Source organism: Babylonia areolata, chromosome 2, assembly GCF_041734735.1.
Source record: "Babylonia areolata isolate BAREFJ2019XMU chromosome 2, ASM4173473v1, whole genome shotgun sequence".
NCBI lineage: Eukaryota > Metazoa > Mollusca > Gastropoda > Neogastropoda > Buccinidae > Babylonia > Babylonia areolata.
The window spans coordinates 20,708,640-20,722,011 of record NC_134877.1 but is presented as its reverse complement, the minus strand read 5'-3'; the positions used below and the strand labels follow the sequence as shown (position 1 = coordinate 20,722,011).

Sequence of the window (13,372 nt, the reverse complement as noted above, 5' to 3'; positions counted from 1 at the left end):
CCAAAAAACCTGAGGGCATCGACACAACTGGTGCCCTTCCCTCCACAGTGTCAACGGCAAATCAAGTTGGTCATTGACCCCAACAGAAAGCTCAGATACTCAGTGCTCAGTTCAACAATGATGGCAGGCAGTGAAACAAATAGCAGTTCAACAGAAATGCACAAAGTCCAGTGATGCTGACTAAACACTAACCGTGGAGAGCTTCGCAATATCTGATGAGCGTGTTGAAACATCCCCCATTCACCCACCCTCCGCCAACGCCTCATCCCCCCTCCCCTCCACCCCATCCCCCGCCCAGTCTCCCCTAAATCCCTACAAAGCCCCTGGTTCAGATGGTGTACATGTTTTTTTTTTTTTGTGTGTTGTATTTTTTGAAAGCTTTTCTAAACAAAGAATCTCACACCAAGGATCAGTTCCATCCTATATAAATTATCTTCCATCGTCGCACGACCAGTTAACTATGTCAGAAATGATAACACACTTTACTGTGGACTAATCTGGTGGGAGACAATGTAACCTAATTGTGAGATCACACGGCCAATCAAACGTGTCACCGTGTCAGTATTAACCTGTTGTACATTTATAGAGAAGCGAAGTTGGTTATCAGTTGAAGGACAACGTGCTGTTGCTCAATCCCTAATTCCAAGCCCCCCCCCCCCCCCCCACCTCTGTCTCTCTCTCTCGCTCTCTCTGTGTCCCTCTCTATCTCTCTTACACACACACACACACAAACACACACACACACACACACGTGTCTAACGTGACACTGCTATGTGATGAAGGAATGTTATACCCGTTTACTTTTCTTCGGTTCTACACGTGAATTCCCCCACCCCGCATCCTATTTGAAAAGATCAGTTCATTCTTCTGATCACGCAGGCAAAGCCCACCAAGTAGTCCTCAGGTGTGTTGCATGATCGAACTCAGCGGCGCTAAGTTTGCTTATCGTTAAGAATGATCTCAAGTCCACTGTTAACCCCTTCACTGCTAGTACGTTTTGCTATGGCCTATGCTGAGAAAATTTTCAGAAAAACAAGAAAAACACGCCAATGATTTTAATTTGCTTATATTTCAAAAAGTACTGAAGATAAGTGCATAAAAGTATACATCAAATGAAAGGAAAATGAACCAAGATTTTGTTTTTGATACTCACATGTTCAAATAATGAGTCAATCTGACAGAAAAATTCCATCAAATGCATTAATAAAAAAAACTGGGACTGTCATTCCATCATGTAGGTGCTATAATATCAACCAGGTTATCAACCTGTCTTTCTTGTGACTATTGTGATCAACCACTCACACTGTCAAGGCTGAGCAACAGTGTCCAGGTGCATAAGACTCCAACACAGTCCACACAAAGAATGAAAAGGGTGTACTCACCCAGGATCTACCGCCAGTAAAAACGCTGTGTGGGGTACTTGCAGAAACAGTCTTCAAGACACAGTGCTGGTTTGCTGGGGCAGTCTGGGCAGTAGAACCCCACACCCTTTCTTTGTCCTTTCTTCCAGCAGACTCGGCACCTCCTTTGTGGCCAGGCCTTCTGTGGGGTAGGTGGGATGAAGTGTCGTCCACACAAGACAAACAGCGTGGTCATCTTTAGCAGTGTCTTGGTCACCAAAAATCATGGCACTAATTACATCCTTCTGAAGTCCAGGAGTGTACTGCTGTTGCCTGCTTTTTTGTAGAGGATGTGTGCATTCAGCATGGCAATTTGTAGAAAATGCACACACAGCTATTTGTACCACTTAAAGGTTTTCCTTGTGACATCGTAGGGCTGCAGCTGTTGGTCATGATGGTCCATGGCACCCATGTTTTTTGTTGTAATCCAGAATTGCTGGAGGCTTGTTTACTGCCTTTTGGTCTTGCTGCTGCTGGTCTTCAGTTGTAGGTTTGTGGCAAGTTGTCAACTCCAGATAGTCCAGGATGAACATCATGATCATCAGCATGCTGAATACCTGAAACACATTGCATAAAAGACTAAGTCTGTTGGGTTTGGGTTTTTTTGTTGTTTTTTTTGTTTTTTTACATATAAAAAGATCATGAAATGGTACCATTTTATTTCTGATTGTTTTCAGAAGCTGAAATACAAACACACACATACCTACCCCACCCCCCACCCCAAACCCCCAAAACACACACACACTGAAACTGGTTCATGGTATGCCACACCCCCTTCATTCTCTCTCTCATACAAAACAAAATGACAACACACACACACACACACACACACTTCTACAAGTGTTGCATTTACAAAGTAATTTAGGCATACAGTTCTGTATATCATTCTCTGATTTCAGTTTTATAAACATCATCTCTTCCCCACCTCCCTCTCTCTCTCTCTCACACACACACAACAACAACAACAATAACAACAACAAACCAATACACACTCAGGAACGAACACACAGAAAGCTGCAGGCGAGCTACACACGCTGTCATCAACAATGAGCCAACCAGCAAGCCACGCCCCCCTGGGCTGTGATGGTCAGACACAGTACCCACGTGACTGACTCTCACTCACACACACTGATCAGTGACTGACAAGCCACTTACCAAAGCTAACACATTCAAAACACACACAATGCAGTCATATTCATTGTTACAACAAACAGAGAGCAAATAATAAACTGACAAACCTCGAAAACACCCACCTGCATCTTGAATCAGCTGAGCTTGTTTGTCTTCAGTTTCGTCAAACAACGCCACCTCCCACCCCCCTCCACTGTCAAAATCAGCTTCTTCGGCATCAACTTCACGCAGTTCTGTCTCATTCAGTCCACAATCTTCATCTCTACTGTTTGCATCGCGAAAGAATTCTTTCAATACAAGTGCAAGTGTTTGGGTTTGTCTGCGTTCAGCCATGGCTTTGCAAACACAACTTGAGCTTCGTACAAACTTGCAAAACTTTCGCCATAAATATGACAATCCAATGAATAATTTTAGCTTATGGAACTCAGGAGATAAAGAGCTCTCAGGGGAGCTAATTTAATGGTTAGCAGACTGTATTTTCTGTAATGCGGGACTCGAAACATAGAACGTTGTAACATGACGTACGGCGCACGTCAATACAGCATTGCTGAGCGACATTTCATGACGTACGCCGTACGTCAACAGGTTAATTCCATGTACCCTTCCTCTCTCTGTGGCTGCCTTCACCTCTACACTCCATCTCGCTCTCTGCGATCGGCTTCGGATCCACTGTTTACGCATACCCAGATTCAAACACTCGACTGTTGGCCGCCGTTCTTTCTCTGTCTCTGGACCTTGTAATTGGAATGAACTTCCTCTTTCGCTTTCGTCAGGTCTCCACACTCAGCTCTTTCAAGTCTGGCCTTAAAACCCACCTCTTCCCAAAATAGCCTTCCTTCCCTGCCTCTTCCTTGTCTTCAGTTTTCTGTTTGTTAGTTTTTTTTGTTTTTTGTTTTTCCTCCAGTTTTAGAGTTATGCTTGCGTTGGAATGACTGGTGCGAAAGCACCACCCCCTTTCTTTTCTTTTTTTTTCCTGCGTGCAGTTTTATTGGTTTTTCCTATCGAAGTGGATTTTCCTACAGAATTTTGCCAGGAACAACCCTTTTGTTGCCGTGGGTTCTTTTGCGTGCGCTAATTGCATGCTGCACACGGGACCTCCGTTTAACGTCTCATCCGAATGACTGGCGTCCAGACCACCACTCAAGGTCTAGTGGAGGGTAGAAAATATCGGCGGCTGAGCCGTGATTCACTAGTTGAGCCGTGATTCGAACTAGCGCACTCAGATTGTCTCGCTTCCTAGGCGGACGCGTTACCTCTAGGCCATCACTCCACTATACGTGTTGTCTTTCTCTCTCTCTCTCTCCGCCCATGCACACACGCGCTCGTGCACACACACTGACATTCACCCACATTCATTCATCCTCCCTCACCCCTCCACACACACGCATTCCAGGCGCACCATGTGACGCACATCAGTGTTGTGATGTACAGGGTTTATCAGTGACTGAAAGTCCACCACGCCTTCGTCAATCGTCATTTCACAATGGCGAACAGATAACAGTGGACAGGGAGCATATAGGAACTTGTGCTGCTGATGTCTCTATCACACCATAATCTTCACTTTGACATGGTTTTGTGCACACTGCACAGTATGCAAATAGACCTACATTGTGAGAACTGCGGGCGAGTTTTGAACACTCAGATCCACCCCCCGAAAACGGAATATGGCTGCCTACATGGCTGGGTTAAAAACGGTCATACACGTAAAAGCCCACTCGGGTACTTAGAGTGAACGTGGGAGGTGCAGCCCGCGAACGAAGACGAAGAAGAAGAAGAACGCTCAGATCCAAGACTGTTGGTCCCCCCCACACCCCCCCTCCTTCTCTCTCTATCTCTCTCTTTTTCTCTGTTGCAAGGATCCTGTCAGCAGAACAAATAATGTTTTGATATCAATCATAAGAAAGTTATCTTCATTGAATAACACTTTCTTTTGAACTGTATGCGAAAATACTTTCTTATTGTCAAGTACTCCCCGTTATGCAGTATGGCTCAGAGTTGGGGGGACTACGCAAAGCTGCTCTTTGTTGTGAAGCTGTACATTTTAATTTTGTTTGCCACCAAGAAATTTCTTTGGTGCGGATCAATGTACTTCTACCGATTTGGTATCTGGGGAAACTGATAGCTAGCATATATATCAAACTCTGCTGTTCGATGTAGTCATCACGTCCTGGTTTAAGTTATTAGTAATGGAAGAATTTTGATTATCTCATAAAGCTTAGAAATCGTTGCTTGAATTAGATAAGAGAGGGCAAAAGAAGTGGGTATCAGATATTTATACGTGTTTGTTTGTTTGAGTTTGGTTTGGGAAACATTTGGTTGAACTATAGGGTGTTTGTTTGAGTTTGGTTTGGGAAACATTTGGTTGAACTATAGGGTGTTGGTGTTTGAGTTTGGTTTGGGAAACATTTGGTTGAACTATAGGGTGTTTGTTTGAGTTTGGTTTGGGAAACATTTGGTTGAACTACAGGGTGTTGGCAATGTAAGTGAATGCAAGAATTTCTACGCAGCGTCCGACTGATCGCTGATGGCAGATATGGCATGACCATGACCAGTGGTGAAAGATTTAAATGTATAAAAGCTTAAGCAATACACGTGATGTAAAAAAAAAATATTCAGTGCTCAATATGGACAAACATCCAACATGTATAACGCGAAATTCTAGGCTGGATTATCAGATTATCAGATTTGGCTGTATACATGTATTATGACAGAAATCTGATTTCACTGTTAGCCGCACGAAATTTGGGCAAGCAGAGCAAACCGATAGGCCTAGTTTGCATCAGTTTGATATGGTAAGTATATGACACCAAAATCTGATTTGTCCATTTTGTAAAGTTTTTAAGGAAGATGAACAACTTTTCTTTTGTGCTGTCCAGCTCTTAGTGAAATAAGATTGAAGTGTTTTTCCCTCCAAGTATTACCAATATCTGAGCACATCACTCCTCTTTCGCAACATCTCCACTGGCTACCTCTCTCACACAGAATAAAGAACAAGATCAGCACTCTATGTTATAAATGTACTCACAAAATTTAATCTGCTCCTCCCTATCTCTGTGGCTGCCTTCACCTCTACACTCCATCTCGCTCTCTGCGATCGGCTTCGGATCCACTCTGTTTACGCACACTCAGATTCAAGCACTCGACTGTTGGCTGCCGTTCTTTCTCTGTCTCTGGACCTCGCAGTTGGAATGAACTTCCTCTTTCTCTTCGTCAGGTCTCCACACTCAGCTCTTTCAAGTCTGGCCTTAAAACCCACCTCTTCCCAAAATAGCCTTCCTTCCCTGCCTCTTCCCTGTCTTCAGTTTTGCATGCGTGTGAATGACTGGTGCGAAAGCGCTTTGATTTATCTCTGCACAAGATTCAGCGCTATATAAATATAATAATAATTATTATTATTACCAGTATCCATGCGCCTTCTTCACCAAGACTTCAGATGTCCGGCATCGACTCAGAAAAGTGATGTATGTAATCTATCGTGTTTCTTGTTTAAAGCATTTACACTTAAAGCAATTGTAACCTCGTAGTATGTTATAAAAAAAAACCCCACAACAACTGCTTCTCATTTCCAGTAGGATATATAACTATTCATTGGTTTCGTTGACGTTTCTTTTTGTTTCTAGAAGGTTTTGTAATGATATTTGTTCATTTATCCCATCATGAGGGGGCATAAGCTGATTCACACACACACACACACACACACACACACACACACACACACACACACACACATACACACACACAAACACACACACACATACACACACACACACACACATACTCTCCCTCTCTCCCCCCCTCTCTCTCCCCTCTCTCTCTATCTCCCTCTCTCTCTCCCTCTCTCCCCCTCTGTCTCTCTCTATCTCCCTCTCTCTCTCCCCCCCTCTCTCTCTCTTCCTCTCGCTCTCTCTCTCTCCCTCTGTCTATCTCCCTTTCTCTATTTTCCTCTCTCTCTGTCTCTCCCTCTGTCTATCTCCCTCTCTCTCTCTATTCCCCCCTCTCTCTCTCTCTCTCTCTTCCTCTCTCCCTCTCTCCCCCCTCTCTCTCTCAGACAGGGACGAGGAAAAATGGGGAAGGAGAGATAATGACAGAGACATACAGAGAGCTTGTTATCACGGCTGATTCAAAGCGGAGAGATAGCGACAGGGCATTGCCAAATCTTGTACACAGCCATGTACATTCATCAGTATGTCCGTACCCTCGCAGTGGTGGCGGTATTTCACCAGGCCAACACACATCACCACACACAGCTAGCAGCCACTGTCACCATTTACAACCAGTCAGGCTCTACACTGACCATCACCCTCCACCCCACCCCCCCACGCCCAAAAAAAAACGACAACAACAAACAGACAATAAACCGAGGTCCCGTGTGCAGCACTCAGCGCACGTAAAAGAACCTACGGCAACAGAAGGGTTGTTCCTGGCAAAATTCTGTACAAAAATCCACTTCGACAGGAAAAAACAAATAAAACTGCACGCAGGAAAAAAATACAAAAAAAAAGAAAAGAAAAGAAAAAAGGGTGGCGCTGTAGTGTAGCGACGCGCTCTCCCTGGGGAGAGCAGCCCGAATTTCACTCAGAGAAATCTGTTGTGATAAAAAGAAATACAAATACAAATACAACAAAACAACAATAACAACAACTACAACCCCCCTTATTATTATCATTATCATTATTATTATTATTTTACTCAGTAGTAGTAGTAGCAGCAACAGCAGCAGTAGTAGTAGTAGTAGTACTAGTAGTGGTAGTAGCATCGTTGTCTTTTTTTTTTTATTTTGTTTTGTTTGCTTGTTGAATTTCTTTGCCCTGAGGGCCGGATGGGGACAAAAAGCAACAGCAACAACAACATGTCCTTGCTTGTTCCATTTCCCTCAGGAAAGAAAATTCCTTCCTTCATTCATTCCTTCAGTGTGTGACTGCCTGGCCTCATGTCATTGTTCACATGGAAAACGTAACCTGATACTGCTTCCCCCGATCTCCCACCCCCCTCTCTCTCTCTCTCCTGTGGAATAAAACCCCCGCAGTTCGTGTTCCAGAAAAAACCTGTCCTTCATTACCGTCATTTGTCTTTCGTTTGTGACACCCCCCTTCACCACCACCACCCCTCCTCCTCCCTCCTCCATCCCTTTCCTTCCTTTCCTGTTGACAGGTGATTTTGCACACCGTCTGTCATTGTGACAACCTCTGTGTGTGTGTGTGTGTGTGTGTGTGTGTGTGTGTGTGTGTGTGTGTGTGTGTGTGTGTGTGTTCGTTCGTTAGTTAGTTCTTTTGTTTAAAGTCTATCCACCATTGTGATTTTAGACGAAAATCTATCATCTACCCCATCTCACCCATGTCTTAAATCACCACTACTGTCCATATTCAACTCTCCTCAATTGGCATAAAAAAAAGAAAAGATTATAGACAAAATGAAACGAACTAACTATCCAATCAGTAAAATTACAACTGCTTGCGTGTGAGTGAGTGAGTGAGTGAGTGTGTGTGTGTGTGTGTGTGTGTGTGTGTGTGTGTGTGTGTGTGTGTGTGTGTGTGTGTGTGTGTGTGTGTGTGTGTGTGTGTGTGTGTGTGTGTGTGTGTGTGTGTGTGTGTGTGTGTGTGTGTGTGTTCGTTCGTTAGTTCTTCCATTGTGATTTTAGACGAAAATCTATCATCTACCCCATCTCACCCATGTCTTAAATCACCACTACTGTCTATATTCAACTCTCCTCAATTGGCATAAAAAAAAGATTATAGACAAAATGAAACGAACTAACTATCCAATCAGTAAAATTACAACTGCGTGCGTGTGAGTGAGTGAGTGAGTGTGTGTGTGTGTGTGTGTGTGTGTGTGTGTGTATGTGTGTGTGTGTATGTGTGTGTGTGTTAGTGTATGTGTGTGTGTGTGTTAGTGTGTGTGTGTGTGTGTGTGTGTGTGTGTGTGTGTGTGTGTGTGTGTGTGTGTGTGTGTGTGTGTGTGTGTGGATCATCTACCCCATCTCACCCATGTCTTAAATCACCACTACTGTCTCTGTTCAACTCTCCTCAACTGGCAAAAAAAGAGAAAAAAAGAATATAGACAAAATGAAACGAACTAACTATCCACTATCCAACCAGTAAACTTAAAATTGCGTGCGTGTGAGTGAGTGAGTGAGTGAGTGAGTGAGTGAGCGTGTGTGTGTGTGTGTGTGTGTGTGTTTTATCTTCAGTTTAACGTCTATTCACTATAAGTGTTTTTAGACGGAAAGGAGTCAAGTAGTGGATAAAGGAAAGGGAGTGCATGTGAATATTAGTGTAAAAAAAAGTGTTCATGTTATGAATCAGAGGAAAGGTAGATTATTATAAGAAAAAGTCTAAAGAGATTGTGGTGTGTATTGAATGAGATGTCATGGGGGTGGAGAATATGTATATGCATATCAACAAGTATTAACCTACAACAATGTAAATATAAATAACAACATTAATTGTAATACATCAAAGGAGGATATCAACTGGACTGGAGTTTAAAATTTCTGAAAACATTCTAAGCAATGAATAATCATTCAAAATCTTTTCAGTGGCTAATGAAATATTGGAAGAAAAGTCATCAATTACATCTTTTGGAATTAACTGTCTTATGCTCGGACAATGAACGAGTAGATGGCTTGCATTTATTTGCTTACCGCATATACATTTTATATTTTTAGAAAATTTTGTACGAAAGGCATTTAAACGAATTCTATACATTAGACTTGTAATTTGTCTTGAATGTACTGCTGGTGTCGATTTTAGAAAATGTTTGGGATTAACTGCATTCTTTGTGTTTACACAACAGTGGTAATATTGATTATTTGAATCTATAAGTAATTTCTGAAATCGATTTCTAGATACATTTTCTATACAACTAATGCATTCATGTAGATCTAACTGGATGTCAAGTTGTACTGCGCCTTACAGTTTTCGGAATGTCTGAAATATAATTTAAGGCCATTAGTATGGCTATAAGTTCAGCTGTGAAAATGGAATATTGTCTACCAATATAGTATAATTTTTCTATTCTAAATGAAGGAATTACAAAAGCCGCTCCTGAATTACCATCTTCTAGAACAGATCCGTCTGTGTATATTTTTAGATAATTTGAATATTGATTTTCTATATGGGAGAGCACTTCAGGTTTTAACAAAGATAAATCTGTATAATCCATGTCAAAGGTAGCTTTACACTGCTCCCATTCAGGGACTGGTGAAAAAGTAGGTATTTTTGCAATTTGCTTGTCTTTTGATTCCGTAGCACTAATGATATCTGATGCAAATGTATTAATGGATGTCATAGACTGTATGGTCTTAGCTCTTTTAGCAAAATCTTTTTGTGAACTCAAATTAGCTTCTTCTTTTGAAAAGGTTTCATATGCGAAAGATTTGATAACGAATTTCGCGGCTGAAGCTTTCCTTTGTTCATCAAGAGATAAAACACCTGCTTCTCTGTAAGTCCCTAAATTTGATGTAAGAATGGGCACACCTAGAGCGAGTTTATAAGCCTTACAATCAATGCTTTGCAGCTTCTTTAACAAATGCAGTGGAGCACTGAAGAATACCTCTTGAGCGTATGTCAAGCGTGAACGTACGAGGGAGGTAGCGAGAGATATCAACGCTTTGGTATCTTGCCCCCAGTGCTGTTTACAAATTATTTTAAGGAAATTTAGACCATTTCTTGCTTTGTTTAGTATATAGTCAATATGAAGAAAGATAGACTCCCAAAAATTCTCTATACCTACTAAACGATGGCAGAATAACACGTGTCCCAGACAATCCAAGTGATAGAGCAACTGCCATAGATCTTACTTTAATCTCACCAGATCTGGCACCAATATGTGACTGGCATACACTGAATGACACTCTTAATAGTGATCATTTGCCTATTATCACAAGACTTGAATCAAAAATATCTCAGTCGATAGATCCAACCGAGGATAAGATTCCAAAATATAATTACGGACTCCAACCGAGGATAAGATTCCAAAATATAATTACAGACTTGCGAACTGGGATAAATTCAGAAGTTTACTTTCATCGTTTCAAATTAACAACATAAACAATACAGACGTCAACAGTTTATATTCGATATTTACAAATGCAGTCATCACAGCTGCAAATGAATCTATTCCAAAGTTCAAATCGGTTAAAGATCATAAGCACTCTGGTAATATCTGGTGGAATGAGGCTTGTGAAGCAGCAAAGAAAGAAAATGTATGTATGTGTGTGTGTGTGTGTGTGTGTGTGTGTGTGTTCGTTCGTTCGTTCGTTCTTTAGTTTAACGTCTATTCACTGTAAGTGATATTAGACGAAATGTGTGTGTGTGTGTGTGTGTGTGTGTGTGTGTGTGTGATCTCTTCACACCTGCCACGACGATGACATGACACCTTCTGAGAATGTGGATCATCTCAATGCCTCTGTTTCGTAATATACTGTCTGTGCGTTTGCAAGTGTGTGTATGTGGAGGTGAGGTGGAGGGGAGGAGAGGGGAGGGGCGGGGGGGGAGGGGGTTGCGCATGTTTGCTCGCTTCTCTGTATATACGTTCACGCGCGCCATGTGCATACGAGTGCGTCAATGCTACAGTTAATTAAAAGCAGGATTAATGAAATTGTGCTGACAACGACGTAGCAACTGCAGCCATATCGACCACCTCGGCATGCTGTACTTGATAACATTCTAGGACATTCTTTCCACCCGAAAAGATTGACTCAGCTCATGAAACCAACAACTGCGAGTGGCATCCTAACCGAATAGGTGTGTCTGCTTCACCCGGATAACCCTTCACCCTGCAAACCACGTCAGAGACGGAGACAAGTGCGACGAACGAGACAGAGCAATGACAAAGACGGAGATACACTCGTTATCTGTCGGTCGTCATTTCACAATGGCTGACAAGATTGGGGTCCATGACAGGATCACATGACATGGGCTAAAGGTCACCCGCCGAATCTAATTGGTACGCACGCACACCCACCCGGCTGCATGATAAATACCGCACAGCCGGGGTGTCACCCACACAAACTCTCCATCGACGGCCTCAAGGTAACTCTACAGGTCTCAGAGTTGTCGAGAAGTGTGTGCAGATACTTTACGCATCTTCGTCGCTAACGGAAGTCGGGGGAAAGTCGCAAAGTAGGAAACGTTCCACGCTAATTGTTCCAGAAGGAAAGAAGTGAAGAGTCCTACCGGGTCCACGAGTCACTCAGCAGCAGAGAAAAAAGATGAAGCAGATCCTCCTGGTCATCGTGTGTCTGGCAGCCCTGGGCAGTGTGCTTAGCGCTTCAGGCAATGCGAACTCCAGAGCCACCAACACTTCTGCCAACGTCACCACCGCGCCCACAGTGGCCCCCACCACTTCAAACTCCAGCCAGACCAATGCCTCTAGCACCGTGACGGCCAGCGTGGGTCCCTCCTCCAAATCCTCCATCCCCACACATCCTGCGTCCAGCGTCAGCACGCCCGTCACCTTCACCAACCCTAACGGAACCACCCCCTTACCTACCAACACCACCACCCCCCCCAACGGAGCGGAGTCTGTGTGGAGGTAAGCGGTGGATGTGAAGGGAGGGTGGGTGGGGCAGCGATGGGACATCTTCTCCTTTCCATTATGTTAAATCCTTTCAAACCACACCGACCCCCCCCCCCTCCCTCCCCCCCCTCTCTCTCTCTCTCACCTTCTCTTCTGTCTTCTACAAATGATAACGTTTTTTTAGAATCTTGCCATATTTATCCATAAGTCATTAAAACGACGGAGTTTTATGATTGGTTAAACAGAACAGGGCTTTGAGCATACATGTTGTAAGATTATATCCTTATGCAAATCTATTCTTACAAAATATGTAATCACCCCTTCAAATGGGGCCATGGCCTTATGGAATAAACTTTCGTTTCGTTTCGTTCCCCCCCACACCCCCACCCCCTCTCTCTCTTGTACTAGTGATTATCATATGGACTATAATATAAAATATGTACTTTGTTTCCTGTGTACTTTCCAAACCTTGGAGACGAACGACTAGAAAAAAAAGACACAGTACCCCACTGCCACATGGACTTTTTATGCTGATGACAAGTACCTAAGTGTTGCTTATCCCTAAGTAGTTTATTTTGCTTCAATTCTGTTTTTCCTTTCTGTTCCATTCTATCTGTTTTGCAGCATTTTTTGTTCTGATTTGTACCTACTGTGTCGCTAGAGCTTTACAGCTAATGACACTGATAAACATTTCAGTGTTCAGTGTTATCTCTCTTGTACAACAGATCCTCGGCATGACATTCATCAAGGCCTGTTTCTATGTTCCGTCACTGTGGAGGATTTCCTGTTCACATTCAAAACGAAGCAATGTAGATTTTTTTAATTTTCGGTTGTTGTTGTTACCCGGTAACGTTATCATCAGTTCATAAAATATTGTCACCACACAACCGAGTATTGTCCTGATTCCATGCAGAACAACGTTCGCCATACATGTTTAACTCTGTGTGTGTGTGTGTGTGTGTGTGTGTGTGTGTGTGTGTGTGTGTGTTCAGTTTCAAAACACTATATTATATTATCTACATGCTGAAGGAAACTGCTGAGATATCAGGAGGAAGGTGGCAGAATGGTTAAGACCCTCAGCTGCCAATATAGCCGGAGAGTCCGCCACTGAGGGTCTGTGTTCGAATTCCGCTCTCGCGGCCCTTTCTCCCAAGTTCGACTGGAAAATCAAACTGAGCGTCTAGTCAGTCATTCGGATGAGACGTTAAACCGAGGTCCTGTGTGCAGCACACACTTGACGCACTGAAAAACCCCCAGAAAAAAACAACTCATGGCAACAAGAGAGTTGTCTTCAGGCAAAATTCTGCAGGAAAAATCCACTC

General features: G+C 43.0%; 1 protein-coding gene and 1 long non-coding RNA gene across 2 annotated transcripts in view; one reads left to right on the top strand and one right to left on the bottom strand.

Annotated features, from left to right (window-relative positions):
• Nucleotides 1-1,181: 1,181 nt before the first annotated feature.
• LOC143279346 (uncharacterized) lies at nucleotides 1,182-2,694 on the bottom strand. Its single transcript, XR_013054868.1, has 2 exons — nucleotides 2,654-2,694; nucleotides 1,182-1,957 (listed from the first exon to the last, which is right to left on the bottom strand). It is a non-coding gene; the product is annotated as an uncharacterized LOC143279346 (long non-coding RNA).
• An 8,836-nt stretch (nucleotides 2,695-11,530) lies between these two features.
• The window catches only part of LOC143298998 (uncharacterized), a 3,844-nt gene continuing 2,002 nt past the window's right edge, over nucleotides 11,531-13,372 (top strand). The window contains exon 1 of the mRNA XM_076612068.1: nucleotides 11,531-12,065. Coding sequence (XP_076468183.1) covers nucleotides 11,743-12,065 — 323 coding nt within the window. The 5' untranslated portion in view covers nucleotides 11,531-11,742. The remainder of the gene's footprint in view (nucleotides 12,066-13,372) is intronic.